Source organism: Cervus elaphus, chromosome 18 (genome assembly GCF_910594005.1).
Source record: "Cervus elaphus chromosome 18, mCerEla1.1, whole genome shotgun sequence".
NCBI classification, from domain to species: Eukaryota; Metazoa; Chordata; class Mammalia; order Artiodactyla; family Cervidae; genus Cervus; species Cervus elaphus.
This window is the reverse complement of record NC_057832.1, coordinates 58,425,910-58,450,502: the sequence shown is the minus strand read 5'-3', so window position 1 is coordinate 58,450,502 and position 24,593 is coordinate 58,425,910. Positions and strand designations below refer to the sequence as shown.

Genomic DNA, 24,593 nt, shown 5'->3' with positions numbered 1-24,593 from the left:
GTTTTTATCCTTCACCAATGTATACCTGTAAGGAAAATGTTTTAAAGATCCACATTATAAAAATGTGGCTATATAATCACAACCATATCCTTTAAATTTGGATTTGAAACTACTCAGGGTGGCACACACAGTGTAGTGTGAACAGCACTGCAAAGTCTTTGAACGTCGCACTGTCTGGACCTGCCCATCGGGAGCATTCCACAACTGGGTCAATTCCCGGCTGACAAAAAACTCAGCACACTCCATAGCATTAAACACTGCCCGAAGTCCATAACATGATATCCCAAATGTGCAGGATATAATCCCAAATTCCTTAACTTACAGAACCAGGAACATCACAACATGGTAATAGAAGAGTCAGTTACCAGATGCCAATCCTGAGATATCGCAGATGTTGGAATAACAGGAAATTTAAAGTAGTTAGGATGATCACGAGAGAAAATGGAGAGGGAGAGAGAGAGAAGTCAAATCAATAAGAAATATAAATAGAGAAATAGAAAAGGAAAGACAGGTGGTAGAGATAGGCGAGAAGAGAGACAGAAAGTGACAGAAATAGAGATGAGGAAGGAAACTGTAAAACAGAGGAGAGATGAAGAGAAAGAGAGGGAAGAAAGTCAGAGCTGGAAAGAAAGAGAGCATACAAGGGTGGGGTAGCGATAGGAAAAAGAGAAGATCTGTGCAGAGAGATGGACAGACAGAGGGAGGTAGAGAAACAGGACGGTAGAGAAAGAACTGGTCCAGAGGCAGAGCTGTAAAGCCGTCCGGAGAGCTGTCTAAACCCATGACATAATTAGGGGCACATAATGGTATTATATGCATATGTGTGTGTGTGTGTATATATATATGCACCACAGGTACTTTAATCTTCTGTTGACGGGCACTTAGGTTGCTTCTGTGCCTTGGCTGTTATAAACAGTGAACATAGGGGTGCAGCTATCTCTTAGTGTTTTTGTTTTCTACGGATAAATACTCAGAATTGCTGGATCATGTGGTAGTTTCATTTTTAACTTTTTGAGGAAACTTCCATACCATTTTTCATAGCAATTACACCAATTTACATTCCCACCAACAGTGCACAAGGGTTCTATTTTCTGCCCATCTTAACCCGTTATTTCTAGCCTTGTCAATAATAGCCATTCTGACATGGGTGAGGTGATATCTCATTGTAGTTTTGATTTGCATTTCCCTGAATTTCAGAAAAAATATGTGTTTTTAGTTTGTCTGTTCCAACTATTGTGAAGCTTCTTATTTTTTCATGAAATCTGGACACTCTATATGAGGCAGCCTTTTACTTGAGGATGAAAATGAATCCTCTCTCCAACTGATTTATAACACATGCACACACACGAACACACATCCATTTAATTTTAAGGACAGTCAAATGTAGACCAACATAATCGATTTTAATTTCTTATTAAAAAAAAAGCAGGTTCAGTTCTTATTGGATTCTCTGGTTGTTGCCTCAGAGTTTGCTTACAGGTGTAAAAGGAAAGGGAGTTCAGGGAAGGAATATAAAGATGTCACCGGACAAGACCGTGGCAGCAGCATAAACACTGAAATGCTGAACTGCAGGGAACTTAGTCCCATTCAGGGCTGCTCACCCCACTAGGCGACAGGCATGGCGCTCCTCTCCGCAGCTCGCATTTGATCCATCTGCTTGCAGTTCTGAGTCTCAGGGCTCAGGCCTCTCCTCTCCTGTAGGGGAGATGGCAGCTCCCAGCCTGCCACAGGGGGGCCCTCAAGAAAGGGGTTGGTGCAGAGAGGCGGGCTCCTCCCCAGGAGGAGGGGAGGAGGATCAGCCTGGGATCGGCCTGGTGGTCTTTAAGAGAGATCCTCCCTGACTTCTCTGCCTGTCACTTCTGCTCGGAATCCCAGTCTAGCTCACTGCCCGGGGCAGGATGCGGGCCACAGCGCTGCTTCTGGTTGTCCTGGCTCCCGGTAAGTGTGTTGCCTGGATGCTCGTGGAATTTTTTCTGTTTTTTTGTGGCAAGGGGTGGGGGGCGGTGGGGAGAGGGTCGTACTAAGAAATTGGTGCTTCCCCTTCCTCATTATTTTTTGTTGCTTTTCCCATTGCAGTCATGCAGGTATCTTCCAACTTCAGGTTAATCACTAGTGGGACTGGGGAGACTGCTTCGTTCACCTGTGATCTTACACAAGGGGCCACCTATATCCACTTGTACAAACATGAGGAGGGGACGGCCCCTCGACGCCTTCTCTACTTCGACAGCTACAACTCAAAGCCTGTGTTTGAATCAGGAATCAGTGGAGCAAAATACAGTGTCTATAAGCGCACAGAGAGGAGCTACACATTTGCAATCCTAAATCTGAAAGAAAGTGATTCCGGCATATACTACTGTGCCATCTGGGATAAGCACGTTGGTTCAGACTTCCTGTACACTGCACTGGAAATTTTGCTTGTGGCTGCGAATCACAGCCCTGATATCAGCAGCTTCTTCACTTCCTCCCCAATTTCTTTTTACTCTGAACAAAGAAAAACTCTGAACGCAATGCCCATGAATCAAACTTTATATTCCACGGCCACCTTCTCCCTCCCCACAATAGCCATAGTTTTTCCTAAAAACAGACCTCCATCTCCAGTCTGTAGGCAAGCAGTCTGGCAGGCAGCATATTCTCAGCTCTCCCAGAAGCTGGTAGAGTTTATATTATTTTCTCTTTAGGAAAGACAGAGAACCTAGGATTATCTGTTAGGGGAGATATTTAGGAGACGAAAATGGAAAGGCTAGATAATACTGAACCATTCACCTGATGATTATCCAGAGAAAATGGCTGGGAATGGGCATCTTTATTATCCAGGAGTGTGAAGAATGAGAAATTATGGAAGGAAAACTCGGACTTCTTGAACCTCAAGCTGGTATCCAATTTATCTTTTGGACAAACTTACATTTCTCTTACATAATCAGCTAGGGCATGGTTGACCTAGTGAAAGTGTAGGGGAAAAAGTGATTGTTTTAGGTGGTGGTGGTTGGTGGTTTAGTCGCTAAGTCGTGTCCAACTCTTGAGACCCCTTGGACTGTAGCTTGCCAGGCTCCTCTGTCCACGGCAAGAATTCTCCAGGCAAGAATATTGGAGTGGGTTGCCATTTCCTTCTCCAGGGGATCTTCCAGAGCCAGGAATTGAACTCAGGTCTCCTACATCATTGCAGGTAGATTCTTTACTGACTGAGATACGAGGGAAGCCCCGTTGTTATGTTCTACTTATACCCTCTGTTGAAGTTCAGCCCACAGCCAGAACTGTCTTAAACAAGTAAAGCCAAAGCTGCTTTCTACCTCCACTCCCTACCATTAACAAGGCCAAGTGCCAAACTAGAATGAGACTTATCAGATCATAATTTTCTCAAAAATTAAAATTAAAGAACACTTCAGGTGAACAAATCAATGAATGGTATATATTTTAATTGAAAAGTCTTATAGCCAAGGATTGTGGCTGCCTTACTGGGCTAGGTTTAAGGAAGCAAAATTAATATTGAAATACAGAAATGCCAGCTCACATGTATACGGTCTTTTGTGTATTGGTTCCTCCAAATTTGTACCAGTGTCTGAGCTTCTAGAACAGAGTTTCTCAAACTGTGGTCCATGCACCACCTGCATCAGAAGCGCCTGAATTGGAATAAAAGTGCATGTTCTGGGTGGCACTCAACACAGTGAATCAGAATCATGGAATGAAGGCTGAAAATGTGCATTTTTTGTTAGGCTCCTGCTGATTCTTCTTCAGATTGATTTGTAAGTCTTGCTGCACCACCACAGGAATGCCTACTAGAACAGTATTCATGGTCTTATCCCCAACCCCAAAGCCCCATCAGTCTTATTGCATAACGGGTGCTGCTGCTCTTCAGGTCATCACATTTCTCCATCAGAATCTCGCAATCAAAAAAAACAGTCTCACACCACAAGTCAAAGCTTCTTAGTTCTGTGACTGCAGACAGCAAGGAATTGGACAGTAAATGCACTGCCTTTAGCTTGCTCTACTGTATCAGCAACCACATACTATAACTATTTGCAGCTTTAGGAAAGCCTGAAGCATAAATATCTCTTCATTTATACTTTTCCAATGGTGTTAAGACTTTGTTCTGCACATTTGATTCCTTGATCCACTTTAATTTGAATTTTTGTGTATGGGCATAAGGTAGCAATCTGAATGTGTAGATCCAATTTCTCCCCCAATTACTGACTAATGCATTATTATATCACTGCTTTTCTTTGCATTTTGTGGTAAGTACTTTTCCATGTACTCACAGAACCCTTATGATCTCTCCCTCAGTTTCCATTCTCTGTCTCTGCTTATACAGGTCAATTTCTCTAAGGACACAGCTAGAGGTAGAGACACCGTGTATGTACAAGAAACAAAAGCACATGTAGGATAAGCAGTATGCTATATGCAACCCGTGTGTGACTGAAGAAATCAGAGGGAATCCAAAATACCTGAAGACAATGAAAACAGGAAAACACCATAAAAAAATCTGAGGTTTACAGCAAAAGCTGTTCTAAGAGAGAAGTTTATAGTGATACAAGCCTGCCTCAAGAGACAAGAAAAACCTTAAGCAAACAACCTAATCTTACACCTAAAAGAATTGGAAAAAAGAGCAAATAAAACCAAGGGTAAATGAAAGAGAATAAAAATCAGAGCAAAGTAAAATAGACTAAAAACATCATGGGAGAGATCAATACACTAAGAGCTGGTTATTTGAAAATACAAACAAATGGTAAACCTTTAGCCAAACTCATCAGGAAAAAAGGAGAGAGAGAGAGAACTCAAAGATACAAAATTAGACATGAAATTAGAAGAAGTTAACAGCTGATACCACCAAAATATAAACGGCAATAACTCATTACTACAAATAATTACTCAGTACCTGGCAAGAAAATAGACTGCCTAGAAGAAATAGATACATTCCTAGAAATGTTGTAAAAAGTACAGGTTCTCCAGCAAGAATATAAAAACAGGGGGAAAAATCTCTTCAGCAAGTGGTGCTGGGAAAGTTAGACAGCTGCACATAAACCAATAAAGTCAGAACACACTCTCACACCACACACAAAAATAAACTCATAGTGGCTTAAAGATTTAAACATAAAACATGACACCATAACTGTCCTAGAAGAGAGCATAGGCAAAACAATCTCTGACATAACTCATACCAATATTTTCTTAGGTCAGTCTACGAAGGAGATAGAAATAAAAACAAAAATAAACAAATGGGACCTAATCAAACTTACAAGCTTTTTCATGTCAAAATAAACCATAAAAAAAAAAAATAAATAAAAGACAACCAATAGAATTAGAGAAACTATTTACAAATGATGTCATGACAAGGGCTTAATTTCCAAACTATGTGAAAGATCATACAACAATAACAAAAAGCAGACAACCCAGAGGCAAAGTGAGTTAAACACCTTAATAGACATTTCCACAAAGAAGACATACAGATGGCCAGCAGGCACGTGAAAAGATGCCCAACATCACTAATTATTAGAGAAATGCAAATCAAATCTACGACAAGGTGCAACTTCATACCAGTCAGAATGGCTATCATTAAAATGTCTACAAATAACAAATGCTGGAAAGGGTGTGAAGAAAAGGGACTCTTAATACACTGTCAGTGGGAATGTAAATTGGTTCAACCACTATGAAAAACAGTATGGAGGTTTCTCAGAAAATCAAAAATAGAATTACCGTACGACCTAGCAACCCCATTCCAGGGCATATACCAGGACAAAACAGTCATTCGAATAGGTATATGCACCCCTATATTCATAGAAGCACTGTTCACAACAACCAGAACATGGAAACAGCCTAAATATCCATTGACAGATGAATGGATAAGGAAGATGTGGTACATATCTATAATGGAATACTACTTAGCCATAAAAAGAACAAAACACTGCTATTTGCAGCAACATGGATACAACTAGAGATTATCATATTGAGTGAAGTAAGTCAGAAAAAGAAAGACAAATACCATATGATATTACTTATATGTGGAATCTAAACTATGACACAAATAAATCTATGAAACAGAAACAGACTCATAGACGTAGAGATCAGACTTGAGGTTGCCGACAGGGGGGAAGAGGAGAAGAGGGATGAACTAGGAATTTGGAGTTGGTAGATGTAAACTATTACACTTAGAATGGATAAACAACAAGATCCTACTGTATTGCACAAGGAACTACATCTAATATCCTGGGATGAATCATAATGGAAAACAATGTTGAAAAAAAAAAAGAACACATATATGTGTAAAACCGAGTCACTTTGCTATACAGCAGAGATTGGCACAAATTGTAAATCAACTACACTTCAATTTAAGCTAATCAATGAATATAGTAAAGTTGCAGGATATAAAATTAACACAGAGAAATCCCTTGCATTCCTATATACTAACAATGAAAAAACAGAATGAGAAATTAAGGAAACAATACCATTCACCATTGCAACAAAAAGAATAAAATACTTAGGAGTATATCTACCTAAAGAAACAAAAGACCTATACATAGAAAACTATAAAACACTGATGAAAGAAATCAAAGAGAACACAAACAGATGGAAAAACATACCGTGTTCATGGATTGGAAGAATCAATATTGTCAAAATGGCTATTCTACACAAAGCAATCTATAGATTCAATGCAATCCCTATCAAGCTACCAAGGGTATTTTTCACAGAACTAGAACAAATAATTTCACAATTTGTATGGAAATACAAAAAACCTCAAATAGCCAAAGTAATCTTGAGAAAGAAGAATGGAACTGGAGGAATCAACCTGCCTGACTTCAGACTCTACTACAAAGCCACAGTCATCAAGACAGTATGGTACTGGCACAAAGACAGAAATATAGATCAATGGAACAGAATAGAAAGCCCAGAGATAAATCCACGAACCTGTGGACACCTTATCTTTGACAAAGGAGGCAAGGATATACAATGGAAAAAAGACAACCTCTTTAACAAGTGGTGCTGGGAAATTGGTCAACCACTTGTAAAAGAATGAAACTAGAACACTTTCTAACACCATACACAAAAATAAACTCAAAATGGATTAAAGATCTAAATGTAAGATCAGAGACTATAAAACTCCTAGAGGAGAACATAGGCAAAACACTCTCCGACATAAACCACAGCAAGATCCTCTATGACCCACCTCCCAGAATATTGGAAATAAAAGCAAAAATAAACAAATGGGACCTAATGAAACTTAAAAGCTTTTGCACTACAAAGGAAACTATAAGCAAGGTGAAAAGACAGCCCTCAGATTGAGAGAAAATAATAGCAAATGAAGCAACAGACAAAGGATTAATCTCAAAAATATACAAGCAACTCCTGAAGCTCAATTCCAGAAAAATAAGTGACCCAATCAAAAAATGGGCCAAAGAACTAAACAGACATTTCTCCAAAGAAGACATACAGATGGCTAACAAACACGTGAAAAGATGCTCAACATCACTCATTATTAGAGAAATACAAATCAAAACCACAATGAGGTACCATTACACGCCAGTCAGGATGGCTGCTATCCAAAAGTCTACAAGCAATAAATGCTGGAGAGGGTGTGGAGAAAAGGGAACCCTCTTACACTGTTGGTGGGAATGCAAACTAGTACAGCCACTATGGAAAACAGTGTGGAGATTTCTTAAAAAACTGGAAATAGAACTGCCATATGACCCAGCAATCCCACTTCTGGGCATACACACTGAGGAAACCAGATTTGAAAGAGACACGTGCACCCCAATGTTCATCACAGCACTGTTTATAATAGCCAGGACATGGAAGCAACCTAGATGCCCATCAGCAGACGAATGGATAAGGAAGCTGTGGTACATATACACCATGGAATATTACTCAGCTGTTAAAAAGAATTCATTTGAATCAGTTCTAATGAGATGGATGAAACTGGAGCCCATTATACAGAGTGAAGTAAGCCAGAAAGATAAAGAGCATTACAGCATACTAACACATATATATGGAATTTAGAAAGATGGTAACGATAACCCTATATGCAAAACAGAAAAAGAGACACAGAAATACAGAACAGACTTTTGAACTCTGTGAGAGAAGGTGAGGGTGGGATGTTTCAAAAGAACAGCATGTATATTATCTATAGTGAAACAGATCACCAGCCCAGGTTGGATGCATGAGACAAGTGCTCGGGCCTGGGGCACTGGGAAGACCCAGAGGAATCGGGTGGAGAGGGAGGTGGGAGGGGGGATCGGGATGGGGAATACATGTAACTCCATGGCTGATTCATGTCAATGTATGACAAAACCCACTGAAATGTTGTGAAGTAATTAGCCTCCAACTAATAAAAAAAAAAAGAAAAATTTTTAAAAGAAGAAAAAAAATAAATAAATAAATAAAAATAAAAAAGAAAAAATTCTCCAAATTTCTCATCTTAAAAATTAAACATTAAATAAAGGTGTCTCCTGTCCTCTTCACATTCCAAGCTTTTCTGCCCAAGGACTCAGTTAGTCTCCTACTCATAGCTCAGTCGGTAAAGAATCTTCCTGCAATGCAGGAGACTCAGGTTTGATTCCTGGGTCAGGATGATCCCCTGGAGAAGGAAATGGCAACCCACTCCAGTATTCTTGCCTGGAGAATCCCGTGGACAGAGGAACCTCGTGTGCTATAGTCCATGGGGTCGCAAGAGTCGGACCCGACTGAGTGACTTTCATTCATTGTTCTTTATAACTCACACTTTTAGATGCCTTTTAATACAAACCTAACTTTTATGGTGCTTGATTGTCAGGGAATGTTTGACGGGAGGATTCCTACATGCTGTCTCTCATGAGTCCTTTGTCCCTCTTCAAGCGGAACAGCACGCTGCTCCCAGGGACTGAGGTCATTGTGTGAGGCAGGCTTGGGTCTCCTTTAGTAAACATTCTCTTTAGGACAAAACTGCTTAGTCTCGTTCCCCTTTCTTGAGATATGGATTGTGTCCTGACCTTGTGACTAACATTACCCTTTGTTCCCTTGGTAACAGTTGCTGTACGTTTGGTTTTCTGATCTCTATCATTCCCAAAAGAAGTTTCTTGTACCACAGCCTATATATACTCATAGAGAAATCATTAAATCACCTTTGCTCCATCAGAGCTTAGGTCCCCGGGTCTTTTTTCTCTCTCTCTCTCTTTCTCTCTTTTACTTTCTTATCGTCAACTCCGTACCACCAGGTTCCGGTCCATTAAAGGACCCCAACAGTTGATAGAGGGCTATTTTTTCTTCCAACATACAATTAATAGTTCATAACTAATTTTAAGACAATCTATCATTTCCCCACAATTAAAAATGCCTTAATTATATTTTTATATTAACATATGCTTGGAGGATTTGCGTTTTATTCATGTCTCAGTATTCTTACTCCATTATCATGTTATGTCAGTAACTTTGCGATAAGGGTTAAGAGCTGCTATGCCAAATTAGTTATTAAAAATCATTATTTTTAATAAAATTTTTAAAATTATTTCATATTTACTTTTTATATCAATTTAAAATAAATATAACTAGCTCACCCCCAATCTTTACAACAAGGAACAAAAAAATAAAATGTTACCTTAAGTCTCATTGGAATTAGTCTATTTATACACATGATTTTAAGAAGAGTTTGCATGTTTATGACATTGAGCTTTTCTTTCATGAATATGATATATCTCTCCATTTATGCAGGTTTAATTTTATGCCCTTTACTAAAACCTTATATTCTTTCTTCTTATTGTTCTTATATTTAATAAAACTTAATAATTGCATAACTCCTTAGTTACTCTTTTGCATTTTATTGCTTAAATCTTTCAAGCATTTTGAAAAACAGACAATTCCTAAAGCTCCCAATAATTCTGCTCATGGTCTTGGAATAAGGAAAATCAGAGGACAAGTTTTCAGAAAGTAACTAAGGGGACATCATTCATGGCTACAATAGTGGCAAAGGGTATATGACAGCCCCAAGTACTAACAACTTAGGATTCTCCATTTTTTTGTGTGAACATTCTGTGGATCATGAGATCTTATTTCCCCAACCAGACATTGAGCCCAGTAAAAGCAGTAAAAGTGCAGAGTCCTAACCACTGCACTGCCAGGAAATTCCCATGAACTCTCAATTAAAAAAAAAAGAAAAACTATCTAAATATAATTGGCATCTGAATCTCTCATCCCCTCCCATTGTGTTGGAACTGTGAGCTGAGCTCCTGTGAATGGACAGTTGCCCAACATGACCTCCTCTTCTTTTCATCCTTGGGGCAGAGGAACTGATTGCTCACGGGACTTAGACCATGAACAAGTGCATCTGGAGTAGACATGGGGATAGTAAGAGCCTGTCCTGTCTGGTCCTGGCAGATGGACATCTCATCTGTGCTCAGAGGAGAACTCAGCTGCTTCTGGCAATTTCTTTCCCCCTGGCCCCAAGCTGAGTGGCTTGAAATTACAGAATATCCACCAAGAGACTTCTTTTGACTATCAGAGAAATGGATATTGTTTTCAAGTTTTAGTTTAAAGAAAGTATTATTTCAATGGAGAGAGAATTCTGAAAATTTCTTCCTTTATCCTAGGAAAAATAATATTAAATAAGTCATCATAGGACTTATTTTCTCATTTCCCTTTACCTTGGTAAAGAATTGTGTTGCCCAATGAATGGAGAGCTTTGTTCACATTTCTCAAGTACACGTGTGATGGCTGATGGGATATTTGCATTTTCAGTTACTGAAGGTATTCCTCCTTTTAGCAATACATTCCCATATCACTAAACAGCCCTGGTGTTTGTGAGAAGAGAATGGCCTTTCAACCGATGCAAACTCTGAGCAGTTTCAACAGAACTAAACACCTGGAAATACAAAAAAGTCTTGATTCTTTGAATACCGTTCCTGGAAATTTAGAAAACCAGGTGGTTAACCAGTTGGTGCCAGTGATGTGGTCTTTTTCTGTTTTTATACTTATCATCTTTCATCAGCATTTTCAGTGATTACTACTCCTTGGAAAGCAGATATTTGAGTCCATTTACCTGAGGAAAGTGGCTTCCCCAGTGGATCCCTGAGTTGGGAAGATTCCCTGGAGAAGGAAATGGCAACCCACTCCAGTATTCTTCCCTGGGAAATCTCATGGCGGGCTACAGTCCAAGGGGTTGCAAAGGAGTCGGACACATCCTAGCAACTAAATAATAACAACAAATCTGAGGAAAACGTATAAAACATTGGATGCTGTGAAACCTATATCCAAGGACTTCCAAAAGAATTCAGAAGATCAAACTGCCAGTATGAAGTTTTTTGACTTCTAGTCACTTTATAAAGGCAGAAGAAGCTGGATTATTGTAGGAGCTTTTACCATCGTGACAGCTCAGGCTGGAAGAAGATATTTGGAGAAGGAGCTATCATCATAGTAACTCCTCCTGGTAAGTATCATTTTTCTATTTTTACTGTAGTCATAAAATACTGTTAGATGCTTTGTAGAAACAACTTGGGGTCTCCCTGATCTGGCTGCCACATTCCTGGTCTCAGCATCTAAACAGTAGTTTTACAGCTATTGGTCACTCTATATGGAAACTAAACCACTTTGTAAATGGTTTCTTCTTGTCCCTGCTTGTAAGCGGTTGAAATTTGTGTTCTAGGAAACACATACAAAATAGACTCAGGCTAGATAGTAAAGTATTCTGAAGACCATGTCTATCTTATTGCTTTGTTTATCTTTCTATATTCTAACATAAATAGCATATTATATCATCACATTGGTATAAGTTATTAGTTCGAGTTCCTTTTCTTTTAAGCAGTCTATTAAGTGAGAAACACTTTTCTTACTATCTCTTCTCTATATCTTGAGATAAAATACTGTGCTCCTGAATCCCCTGCAAAACCAGTATTACTGATTTTCATCTCATCCCTAAGAGCAGTGGAAGAAAATTCTTTCAGTAAATGATTACACAACATTAATAAATCTCACTTCTTATTACTCTAGCCTCTTAGAGGGAGGCTGAGATTATCTGAAATTCAAACTATCTCATCTCTTGTGAAATTTCTGGACATGGACCAGTTTGTGAGCTCAATGAGCCATTTCAGCTCCAAAGTTCACGAAAGTGTCTTCATGGCTGGGCATTCTCCTTTGCTCTTTCATTCTCTCAGCAAATATTTATTGAGGACAGTTTCTGTGCTGGGAGCTGCAGACAGAAGGGTGAACAAGACACAGAACGAGTCTCAACACCAAACAACTTCTATTCTAGTGGAAAAGCATTCTAGATTTTGGTTTAATTGAGACTTGTCTTCTATGGGCCATGGCTGCAGAAGTAGGACGTCTCGGATTGTTGAGCTTGGTGTAATAGTTATTGCTTATAAAAAGCATACCTTTTGTTTGGTGGAAGATTTTGATAAAACGGCCTCAAACCATGCCATTAAAGAGAATTTTAATATTAGTTAATATTTACTGAAGGATAGACACCATGATATGTAGTTTCAATGCCTTATACTTTCCTCACCAGTAATCCTTTCATTCCCATTTTATAGATAAAGAAACTGAGGTTTAGAGAAGTTTAGTTACTTGCCTAAAGTCACATGACTAGCTACTGTGGCAAAGTTTGGGAACCAGTAGAGATTTGTCAAAGTAAGAGGACTGGATTATTATGTGATATTTGAAACATCAAGTCATGTTTTTATATCCTGAATATTTACCCTTCTGTAGCCTGACCTGGATTCTGTAACTATTAGTAATAGCTCATACTTTGTATTGCTACTCACATGTGAAAACAATGCTCTTGCTTTTTAATCATAGCACTGAAATGACATCTCTTTCCCTCTGAAAGATCATGTAAGTCACATGAATGTGCATTTATTAAACATTCAGAATATATGTCAGTTCTGTCTCAATCCAAAAGAAGTGAATTAAAAACAAGAAATAAGAAAGCAAGAAAAAATATAGTGGAATAGATACCCTATATTAACTGACTAAAATAAGCACACCTAATTTTCAAATATGTTTTCCCACCACAAAATTAGAAAAAAGAACTTCAATGTGGGAGTCTTTAGCAGGAAAATGAAGTAAAAAGGGGACATTGCCTTCAATATCCAGTTTACAAAATGGAAGAAATGGTCTTCAAGCAAATATGTTTATATTCCCAATGCATCTATGCAATGGGCACCAAAATGTAATGTCATTCATGAATGGTGGCCCTCAGCTGATAAGATGAGGCAGGCAGTGAAGCGATCCAACTTAACAATGGAGGATTTGAGTACCAGGCATCCTGCCATTTTTGTGGTCATTTGTCCTACGGCCCATACCTGGAGCTGCAAGCTGAACTTTGGGCATGAACTGGATAGAAGTCAATTTGAAGCTGAAATTTCTGGTAAAATCTTGAGATGCCCATAGATTGTGCTATTGTTGGGGAAAAGCCATTTGTTGTGGACAACAGAAGTGAAGTTCCATATACTGGCTGTATACATTAGACTTTAGACAATGTTCCCTTTGATTTTGTTCACCCTGGAAATGCAGCAAATATGACAAAATAAATGACTGCCTATTATCTGGGTGTGTGAAGAGCTGTGATACGGGCTTGGAGAATCCCAGACATGTCAAAACACAGAGGAATGCAAACAAGTCATCAGTTGCTATGGATCTACTTGTAAACCCCAGATACTGAATTCCCATCTGATAGGCAAGATTTGCTCCCATGATATTAAAATGTCATGTTGGACCACAATTATCACAAATAAAAATGCTAATAATAATGTCAACAATAACATAGTAATATTTATAATCTCTTACCTCTATATAATTTTTATTCAAATGACTTTTCAGATCTTGTTTCATTTTGAGCTCACCAAAACACTAATAAGGATGTTCACTTGACTTAACAGTAGCACCGTCATTTTCAAATAAATAAGGTACCCAAGGCATTAGTTTACTTTATTTGCTCAACCACAGAACTTGTTAGGAGCAAAATGAACTAGGACCAGAATCCTAGTGTCTTGAATTCCAAGTCATCATAGTTCTACTAGAATTTGAAGAAATCAGAGAAGCCAATTAGTCTAAAGTTTTTGATACGACTTGAATCACTGTGGAATAATTACGTAAAAAACTTCAATGTTGGAGCAAAACTCATTGTCACAGGTAGGTATCAGAAGAATATAATTTTTTTTCAAGGTAATAGAGGGAAGGTAAGAAACAATTAAATAGGAATAATATTTAGCAAAAATGGGAATGTGAATGCGAATTAAATGTAGAGATTTAGGAGAGATTTTACAACAAATTCACATTGTAAAGGAAAGCATAGACAAGATTGTACAAATATTGTAATAGAATTTGGCTTCGTGTCTGTGTGGACTTCTATAAAGGGCTCATGTATAATGTACATAATTATCATGAAAGTATTTGGCCCGGGGTTGAAGTTTGTCATTATAGGTAAGTTTTATGAGTTAACATGTCTCCTTTTCTGATGCTGAAGGGGGTGTTTCCAAAGAAAGTGGGCTTTGGGGTCAGGCTGACCTAGAACTTCCGATCCACCACTAACTGCATATGTGAACATGGAAGTTATTCTCTGGACTCAGTCTCCTAATCTGTAAGATAGTACAACAGTATTATCCAGCAGGGGTTGTATGAGAATTAAATGAGATAGTGTGATGAACTATTTAGCACATTGTCTAATGCATCCGTATTCCTTTCTGGATAAGCCCGTGGACAGAGGAGCCAGGTGGGCTACAGTCCATGGGGTCGCAAAGAATTGGACATGACTCCGCACCATATGTTTTGTTGGCTAACACGTCATACATATTGGATTTGTGTTTATTCAAATGTAAAGGGAAAATTGCACCCAAGAGGGAGAGTGTTGGCAGCCAAATTATTGATGAATTGAAATTCTTCAGAGGATGCAGCTGTACTGTTAACTCCTCAAATGGAAAGCTATCTTATGGTTCCCTCACACACATAAAATTGAATTGGAAGGTATCTGTCTCTCTTTAGCAGACTTTGGTTTACATGGCAAGAAAAAAATGAGATTAAAATATGTTTATTTTTTATATCTCCTGTTGTTCTATGTGCTTTAAATCTTAATCCTTTAATTTAATTGATGTCATTTCTAACAACAACATTTATTGGCTCTAAAATACATAACCAGTAAGCTTGGGCTTCATGCTCATACTTATCAGAAAAAAGTTTTAATTTATAAAGAAAATGATCAAGAAGTGAAGTCAATTAAATATAGATAGAAATCTCATGAATTAAAAAATCTTATTTAAGTATGAAAGAGCCCCAATTATTTAGTTTATAAAAGAAAAATGAGAGGGAAAAAAGAGGGAAGACCTAAATCACTATCAACAAAGTATCTGGTTGGAGAAATACACAGTGTCTTGCTTTTATAATGTATAAAATACAACTTGTACTAAAAGCAAGATGTATAAAATTAAAATAGCACATTTCAACCCAACTTTATTTACAGCATGAGTGAAAAATCAACACTGTCTGCTTACTGATTTAGCAGAAAAACCTGGAACTTTGCTGCACAGGCAGATGTTCTCAAGAATTTTCTTTCCTTCTCAGATGAGAAGTCCAGTTTCTCCCTTCTTAAGGTATTTCCTCATGAAGGACTTTCCCAGTGGTCCAATGATTAATACCACCTTCCAATGCAGGTGGCGCAGGTTCGATCCCTTGTCGGGAAATATACTTTATGCAGCTGGTGAAAAAAGGAAAATGGTGGCAGTAAAGCAGTTCAGCAGCCTTAGGGGGCAAATTCAAATTATAGGGAAAACGCCGGGAGCCAGAATCTTGTGTATTATTACTCAAGCTGAAACTTCAGTTGAAACTCCAAAATAAAATGTGCTTTTGGTGAGCATTTTATGAATTTAGGAAAATTCTAAGTAGATTACTTGATAAGTTTAGTATAAGAGCCTTTCTGAAAATACACTTTTTTACATGAAAGTATAGTTAGTTCACAATGTTGGGTAAGTTTCAGGTATACACCAAAGTGATTCAGTTTTTTGTGTGTGTGTATTATTTTTCAGGTTCTTTTCCATTAAAGATTATTACAAGATATTTAACATACCTCTGTGTTCTACATAGTAGGTTCTTATTGTTTATCTGTTTTATATACAGTAGTGTGTATCTGCTAATCCCAAATTAGGAGTTTGTGATTAATAATACATTTTTAATAGAAGTTTTGGAAATACTGTTATACAATCAAGGCACTGTAAATAGCATGCTGCTCTACTCCAAAATCTGGAGTGGTTCTGGTATAAAATCGAGAGGTCATATGAAATTAGAAATAAAGAGAATCTCATCACTTCAGAATTGGCCATGGGATCCACATCTGGAGCTCAAAGTTCAACTTCATAGTATACATGTCAAGTACACATGGGTGTTGATTCCCATTCTCAAAAGTAACTATATTATTTTGTAAAACTGATAAATTTTCTCTGGGTATTTATTTTTATGGTTCATTTCAGAATCAGTTAAATGAAGACTGAGATTCCACAGAGCTGCAGAATATGAGAATGTGTTATTTGAACAAAGAGAGCATAAATTGCAAAACACAGGATGGGAAAGGGAAGTAGGTGAGAAGCCAGCAAAGATTTTACCAGTACAGAAACCATCAGTTACCCAGTTGCCCCCACCATCCCTATTCCCGCCACCCACCCATCCACTTCAAAACAGGCTCCAGTATTATAGAACAAAAGAGATTTTTTTAAAAATTAATTGGGGACTTCCCTGGCAGTCCAGTGATTGGGACTCCTCATTTCTGCTGTAGGAAGCATGGATTCAACAGTAAACATGTTCATGAATGTTGGAAGTCTTGATGTGGGGTATTTATATGGGATATTTAAAAGTCATAATCCCATGGACAGAGGAGACAGGCAGGCTATAGTCATTAGGTCATAAAAAGTCGGACATGACTGAAGCGACTTGGCACGCACACAAGATGCACCCCATCTCTGCATGTGGAGAAAAAATGAAGGTCAAGGTATAATCCAGTTCTGCTACTTAACAGCCGTGACTTTGGGCAAGTTCCATGAAGACTTGAACTTCTCTTGCCATTGAAAATAAAACAGTACTGAACACCTGGATGAAAGGCCACAGTGAGCAGTAGCCTTTTGTTCTTTTACTACTCACTAGGTTTTTCCAAGCCACAGCATGTTGGTGTTTCTTTAACCATTCTTCTTAATTACTATTCCATATTCCCTTACAGAGAGAAACCTTGCTGCAGACACTTCCCCCAAGCCCAAAATTTTTCTTCCTTCAATTGCTGAAATCAACCATGATAATGCTGGAACATATCTTTGTCTCCTGGAGAAATTTTTCCCTGATGTTATTACAGTTTCTTGGAAAGTACAAAATAGCAACAGAGTTCTGCCATCCCAGCAGGGAAATACCATGAAGACCAAAGACACATACATGAAGTTGAGCTGGCTGACCGTGACCAAAAACTCTATGGATAAACAACATGTATGTGTTGTCAAACACACGAAAAATATAGGAGGAATTGATCAAGAGATTATTTTTCCTTCAATAAAAGAAGGTAAGTGTTTACTTCTTTCAGAGCTTACTGAAAAAAGACCTCATTGAGGGCATAAAATGGCTTATCAGAACCAAATCTGTATGAACAAGAACACATCCAGGAGAAAAAGGATAAATAAAACAACCATTGTTACTTTGTTTTCCTCCATCCAATATTCCATTATCTTTTTTAAAAAATTTCTACTTGTCCTGTTTTTCCATATCTGGAACTTTCTGTATCTGGAATTGCACTGAAGTGTTGAGCTCTTATAATAAAAAAAAGAAAGGTCATTGATAAGAATAATTAAGATATCTAGGAAAGAAGATGCTTTTAGTGTCTATAGTAGTGGAATTATATTGTTTATAGGTTAATTTCTCTTTATTTCCGTGGCTTATTTTACAAGGTACTTTCCACAGGCCCTGTCTCACTTAATCTCCCACGATGATCCTTTGAATCCTGGCTCTGCCATCACTGGTACCACTGGTACAACTCTCTGCCAGTCACTTTCTGTCTGATCCTTATTTCCTCTTTGCAACATGGAATCCTCCAAAATACAACCCACTCAGTGTCACTGGAGGATTAAAGAAGATAATACATGTGAAGTACTTAAGCAAGATATAGTCACTCTCTGGCTACTAGCCTAATTAATACTGTTTTCATTATGCCCACAAACACCACAAATGCAGAAAATCAGGGGATGTGCATGATTTGGAAAGGTGTGGCTGCTTTCCTTTGCTTAGACAGCAAGTTTGCCTGAGCCAGACTTTCAAATGTGGGATTTCCTTGGTGGACTCTTGGACTGGATGAATTAGACTGGGTAGCAACTCTTCACCTCGGCAGTGAGTGCTGACCATGCAGAGTAGCCACTTTTTCTGATGATTTGTCTTTGCAACAAGTATTTCTCAAACACCTACTTCGTAGCAAACACAGCCCTAGGAGCTATGAATACAGAAGAAAGACAAGATGCCCTTGGGTAATACCCTCCAGTGATGGTAAAAAGAAAAATGTAGCCTTCATGAACTTCAACATTTTCATGTGTAGAAAATCATATATGAATTAAAACTATGAATTCCATAGAATCAGACCAACTATTTTTGGAATTGTAGGGCTCATGTTTTTAATTACTGTCTCTCTGTCAGCAGGTTTTACATGTGTATATATATACATGTATATATATATGTATTGCACATACATATACATTACAATATACACACACGTATAAACACATGTGCATGCATGCAAAGTTGCTTCAGTCGTGTCCAAATCTTTGCAACTCCTGGACTGTGGCCCACCAGGCTTCTCTGTCCATGGTGTTCTCCAGGCAGGAATATCAGAGTGGGTTGCTGTGCCCTCCTCCAGGGGAGCTTCCCAACCCAGGCACTGAAGCTGTGTCTCCTGTGACTCCTGCACTGCCGGTGGATTCTTTACTGCTGAAACACACTCACAGCATCGAATAATGGGCACAGATAACTCACTAATACTTTTTCTCATTTCTTGTAGTTGTCTCCTCAGTTGTCCCTACTACTGAGCCTCCTACTACTGAGCCTCCAGATGATTGTTTGACCGATGAAAGTGGTAAGTTTTTGTACAGATTTGCCTTTATGTCATGCTTTAGTCTTTCTTTCTTCCTGATCTATTTATCTTTTGAACTTCTCTGGTTTAAAGTGGAAAAGATCAATTATCTGAAATTGTGGGGCTCATCATTGTTAGAGTTTTACTGATCATCTCTACTGTCATCTGTCAATAGATTATATACATATATGTATTATATATACACAGACACCATATTATACATATATATGCATGCACTGTAAAATAGTGGGTGTGGACAATTGATTAATACTTGCTTCCTTTGCTTTTAGAAGCTACAGGTACTGGTTCTAAAAAAGCTTGTCTGAAAGATAAAAATGGTAAGTTTTGCTTATGTTTGCCTTTAAGACATCCTATAGCACTTTTTCCCCTCCTGATCAATTATGTTTCTAAAAAATGTCATTTATTTTTAAATGTAACAAAGATGACTATTTTGAATGATGCAATTCAAAAAACAGGTAAAATTTTTTTTAAATGATACAAAAAAAGGTACAATTCACAAAGAAAATAGACATCATGAACAGTTAGACACCTAACAACAAAGAAACAAAGATACCTAAAGCAATAATCAGAAGAAATATAAGGGAAAAGAAAAAAGCACATCATCATAATAGACATATTAACATTTCTCTGAGAATATTTTATCAAGCACAGAAAAAAATAAAGATGGGAGTATCTTGAATGATGTCGTTAATAATTTAAATATAATAGATTTCTATTTATATTAATTTATATTAATCTTATATCCTATACAAACATATTTAACATTTTGTATCTCATACATTGTTATTAGATATCCATAGGCCATTTAGAAAAACTGACGAAAAGATAAACATTACCAAACTTCTAAAGGTAGAATTTTTTTTGTCATTCAGTTATACACATATAGTACACTTGAAATTATTTTCTGTTATAGGTTATTACAAGACAGTGACTGTAGCTCCTTGTGCTAAATAGTAAACATTTGTTTCTTGTTGCATACCTATTTTTTTAAGTTAGAAATCTAGCATTCTATTCAAACTAAGTCAAACAAATGAAATCAAAATGTCATAATTCAGATTGGCTGGGCAGATGAAGACATGTGCATGTATGCACCTCCATTTACCATGTCACTCTGCTTGACCCCCCAAACTGTATGTAATTATTTTATATTGTTAGGTTAATCATGTTCCCATTATGGCTTGCAGTTGTAATTATCTTTTATTTTTTGTTTGGCTATTTGTTGTGATAAGCATCTTTCACTATTGTGATTATGAAATGGCAACCCACTCCAGTGTTCTTTCCCAGAAAATCCTATGGACGGAGGAACCTGGCAGGCTATAGTCCATGGGGTCGCGAAGAGTCAGACGCAACTGAGTAACTAACACTAACATTAACTATTACTCATTTAATACTGTTGTATTGTGACTGGTCAACAGGAAAATAATAGAATTCTATATCACCAAAACTACCATTTAATAGAAAAATCTGTAATCACTTTTTAAAATCCAGATGCGTATTAGAATTATCTTGGAATTTTTTGAAAAATACAAGTGCCCAGGTATTGCTTTTTTTTTTGCCAGAGCTCCAGATATGTTTCTAATAAGCAACCACATTTAAAAACAACTGGACTATTTGAGGATCTTTTACTTTTATCTAGTTTGTTTCACTTTTTTAATTTCATATTCAGTGCTCCCATTTCATTTAGTTTATGTTTTCCAATTTCTCCATCTCTTCTTTGTTTTTTTTAATGTTCTTATCAAGCCTTTATCAAGCATAGTAGAAAAGTTATTGTATACATATATATAAATAATATGTATAATGCATATATTTTAGAAAGCATGAATTTTTACCTGATCAATTACCTCCTGAACTTCCTTGGTTAATGTTAAGAAAAAGTCAATTATTCCTGAAACTATGGTGTTCATACGTTTAATCAGAGTATCTCTTCTGTCTGTGTTAGCAGATCTTCTATTATATACACATGCATATTAACACACACATAGTTAATCACATATGTGCCACTGTCTAATAATGTATATGAATGATTGACAATACATTTGATTAATGCCTGCTCTCCTTCCTTCTAGAAGTCACTGCTGATACTAATTCTACAAAATCGTGTCTGGAAGGTGAAAGCAGTAAGTTTTGTCTTTGCCTTTGTGTCATGTTAGAGTACTTTTTTCCCTCTGGGTAAACTTAACTTTTGAACTTCCTTGGCTTAAGGTAGAAAAAACAAAATGTCTGGATATTGCAGAATAGACTGCATATTTTAAGTAAATCCATCATTCCTGAAGAGTCATCTTAACACATTAAATGCTGGTTTTGGTGTAAGATGACTCTAAATGAGAGGATGCACTGATAGGCTCCCAAATTATTTCAACAGTGGGCTTCACTCAGTTGTGTAGATTTTGTTTGTAATAACTGGAGAAACTTGATATCAAGTTGCTTCTAGACTTTTTTTAAGTTTTAGCCCTTGCTGGTAACTAATACATGAACTGACACTTGCTGAGAACTTGATATACACAAGGCGTTGTGCTGTATCTTATGTGCATATTTTGTTTATTCATCATAACACTCCTATGAGGTGGTGCAACATTTTCCCGTAATTTTTCAATGAGGGCCATGAGCCAAAATTACTTAAATCCCTTGTAGCAAGCAACACAGCTAGATCTGAGGACACTACTCAGTTCTAGTTCTCTATTCCATCTCTAAGATGTAGAGCAAGAATCCTAAAACCGAGGCCCTGAGACAGGGTGGACCCATGGGCAGGGGATAAGTGCATGAATTTCTGACTATCACAGACAGGACGTTAACCCCAGTTCTTTCAGTATTAGTTGCACAAACGTGGGTACATTACTTCTATTTCTAGGCAATAGTGCCCTCTTCTGTCAGTAGGGAACAATTGCACCCAACTCTGTTACTACAAAGATTGTCCATGTGGAATGTCTCCAAAGGGTATCCATGTAGCTGGCGCAGGATCAGTACTAGTTGGTGGCCCCTTCTCCCTACACGAAGGTTCTCAGTGAATTTGGAAGCACTGGCAATGGTCCTGCCGATCCCTCCTCCATTCCCAGTGTGTCAGGGGGCCGAGAACTCAGCTAACACCTGACCTGACTCAGGGCCATGAGTTATGAGCATGTCTGCTCCTGAGATCCTTTCCACACCACATGCTAGTGATTCTGGAGTTCTGACTCCATGAAGGTAAAGCATAGAAAAGGGAAACTTATACAGGAAGAAACTCAGCCCTGTGGTCCATTCAGTAGCAAGTCAGGCCCAGTATGATTGTTAATTGCTTCTTAACATCATATATTTCTTGCAAAACTTCAAAGGAGATTAAGTGCAATTATCCTATAACATCAAGGGCATGAGGTTAGATATCTAAGAAAGACAGGTGACTGAGGCATGAGCTCCTAAGGTTTCGGGGATTTGGGACTAACCACTCTCTTCCATTTTGTACAAAGTTCTCTTTACTAAAACCTTCCTCCCACCTCACTGTGTCACAGCCAGATTTCCCTGGTTTATCCACTTCATACGAATCTCATTGGTGCACAACATGTAATGGCTCAGATGCTTCCACATCAGCAATTCAACTTGCTATTTATGCTTGACTTTGATGTCTGGGATATTTATTGCACATGAGATGCAGGACTACAGAGCAGCTAAGAATACCTTGGCTCAGATTCAGGTTGCTGGGATTGAAATATGATTTCCGGTTCTTTCTAAATGTGTGGCACCAAGAAAATTATTTCTCTCTGTCCTTAGTTTACTGGTAAAAGGGGTTTGAAAGTGATAATCTCATAGGTTATTTGAAACCTTAAATAAGATTAGAATTTTGCATGCAAAGCTCTCAGAATAAGTGTTTGGCATTTGGTTAGGGGTTAACAAACATCATCTGTTATTATTACTCAGAGATGTGATGGGGCAAAAAATGCAAAATGCTATTTATCACAAATATTTTTCCCATTTGGACTCATTCTTTAAAAACACAACCTTGCTTTTTAATATTTTGAAAGGTTCTGTTGCATTTAGTTGAGGTTGTTGATCGACTTGAATTGTCAACTAGATTCCGAGTTGTTCTGATGGTGGTGGAGCTCGTCGTGGTTGCATCTGTTTTCTTTGGGTTTGTCGGTACAGGGGTGCCACTTGTTTGCAGATCACCAGAAATAAATCATTGTGACCACTTCCGTGAATATGTCCTCTCCTCTCAAAAGAACACTTGAAACTAACCAAAATGACTGCTCCTAGGTACCCTGGAGCTGCAGCTCATAAACACCTCTGCCTATTACACCTACCTCTTACTCCTTCTCATAAGCACAGTCTACTTTGTCATCATCACGTCCTGTGTGTTTAGAAGAACAGGCATCTGCTGTGATGGGAAGATCTCGTGACAGAGAGGGCTACCGAGAGGTCAACGTTCCTTCATCATCTCCAGTCCCAGAAATTCTCTGCTTGCTTTTTGTTTTGAGTGAGCTCAGTTCAGATGTGTATTTATCTGTGATGTCATCATTATCCTGCCGCCAAGTCCTTTCAACTCCTGAGCCACACTGTGGGCAGCTCCCTGTCTCCTCCCCCCACCCCTCCACCCAGACCATGACCCTGCCCCTCCCTGTCACACACCCTGGAGAAGTCAGCTCTGCTGCTCAAATTCTGTACTTAGATTTTCATAACATGCACAATAAATGAAAAAGAATCACAAGTCCCCTTTTGTCTGCGTACTTTAATGTCATGAAATCTAACCAAGGTGAGCTATCAAATTCAGCGCTGATTGTAATAATGGGCAACACCACATTTCTAGGTCTTGCACTGAGATGGTGGTTATGGTGCTTTCTCTGGGGCACCGGCTCCAAGAGGACCGGGGGAGCCGGTCCAAGAGGAGCCTAACAAAGGCGCCCACGTTCCTTCTGTTTCAGAGTCACCAGATGCAGAACCATTGGTTTGGGGCATTCAGATAGAGACAATATAACACAGCATGACTTGCACTGCGTGTGCTCAGACCTATGCTAGGGTCTCACAAGCCTGACTCCAGGTGTGATCTCAGACAGCTCTTTGAGCTCCCTGTCATCATTTCCTCATCTGTGTCATGGAGTTACAGAGCCCTGTCTCCTGGAGTGTGAGGATCAGATGAGTCCATGATGCCTGGCCCATGCAAGTTCTCAACAACATTAGTATCTACTGTCAGCAGCTCTACTGTAGGAACAATCGATTCCACCATAGACAAATGCACTGAGATTCATTTCTAAGCTTACTTCCCTGCAAAGAGATTAGATGTAGGTGTAACAGAGATTCAGTCTCTACCGTTCATCAGGTAATCCCATTAACCATTTAAGAACCCCTGGAAGAAGCAGCAGTTAAAGGTCACAGTTTATAGGTTGGAGAGCTTAGTTTGTCTCTTCATGGTCACTATTTTGTAAATAAGAGTCATTCAGGTTTTTCTGAACCTGGAGCTCACATTTTGTAATCTAGTATCACATGGCTTTCCCTTGATTCACTTTCTGCTGGGAAAAAACAAGCTACAACAGGACAAAACACACACTGCTTCTTTACTAAAGGCTTCCTCCAA

General features: G+C 38.2%; 1 gene segment (V, D, J or C); it reads left to right on the top strand.

The window, feature by feature from the left end:
- The first annotated feature begins 1,676 nt into the window (after positions 1 to 1,676).
- LOC122674382 lies at positions 1,677 to 23,748 on the top strand. The segment is given in 8 exon segments: positions 1,677 to 1,938; positions 2,077 to 2,367; positions 14,038 to 14,085; positions 17,153 to 17,482; positions 18,962 to 19,036; positions 19,324 to 19,371; positions 21,121 to 21,171; positions 23,279 to 23,748. Coding segments are annotated over 8 exon segments (1,026 nt in total).
- The last annotated feature ends 845 nt before the right edge of the window (positions 23,749 to 24,593 follow it).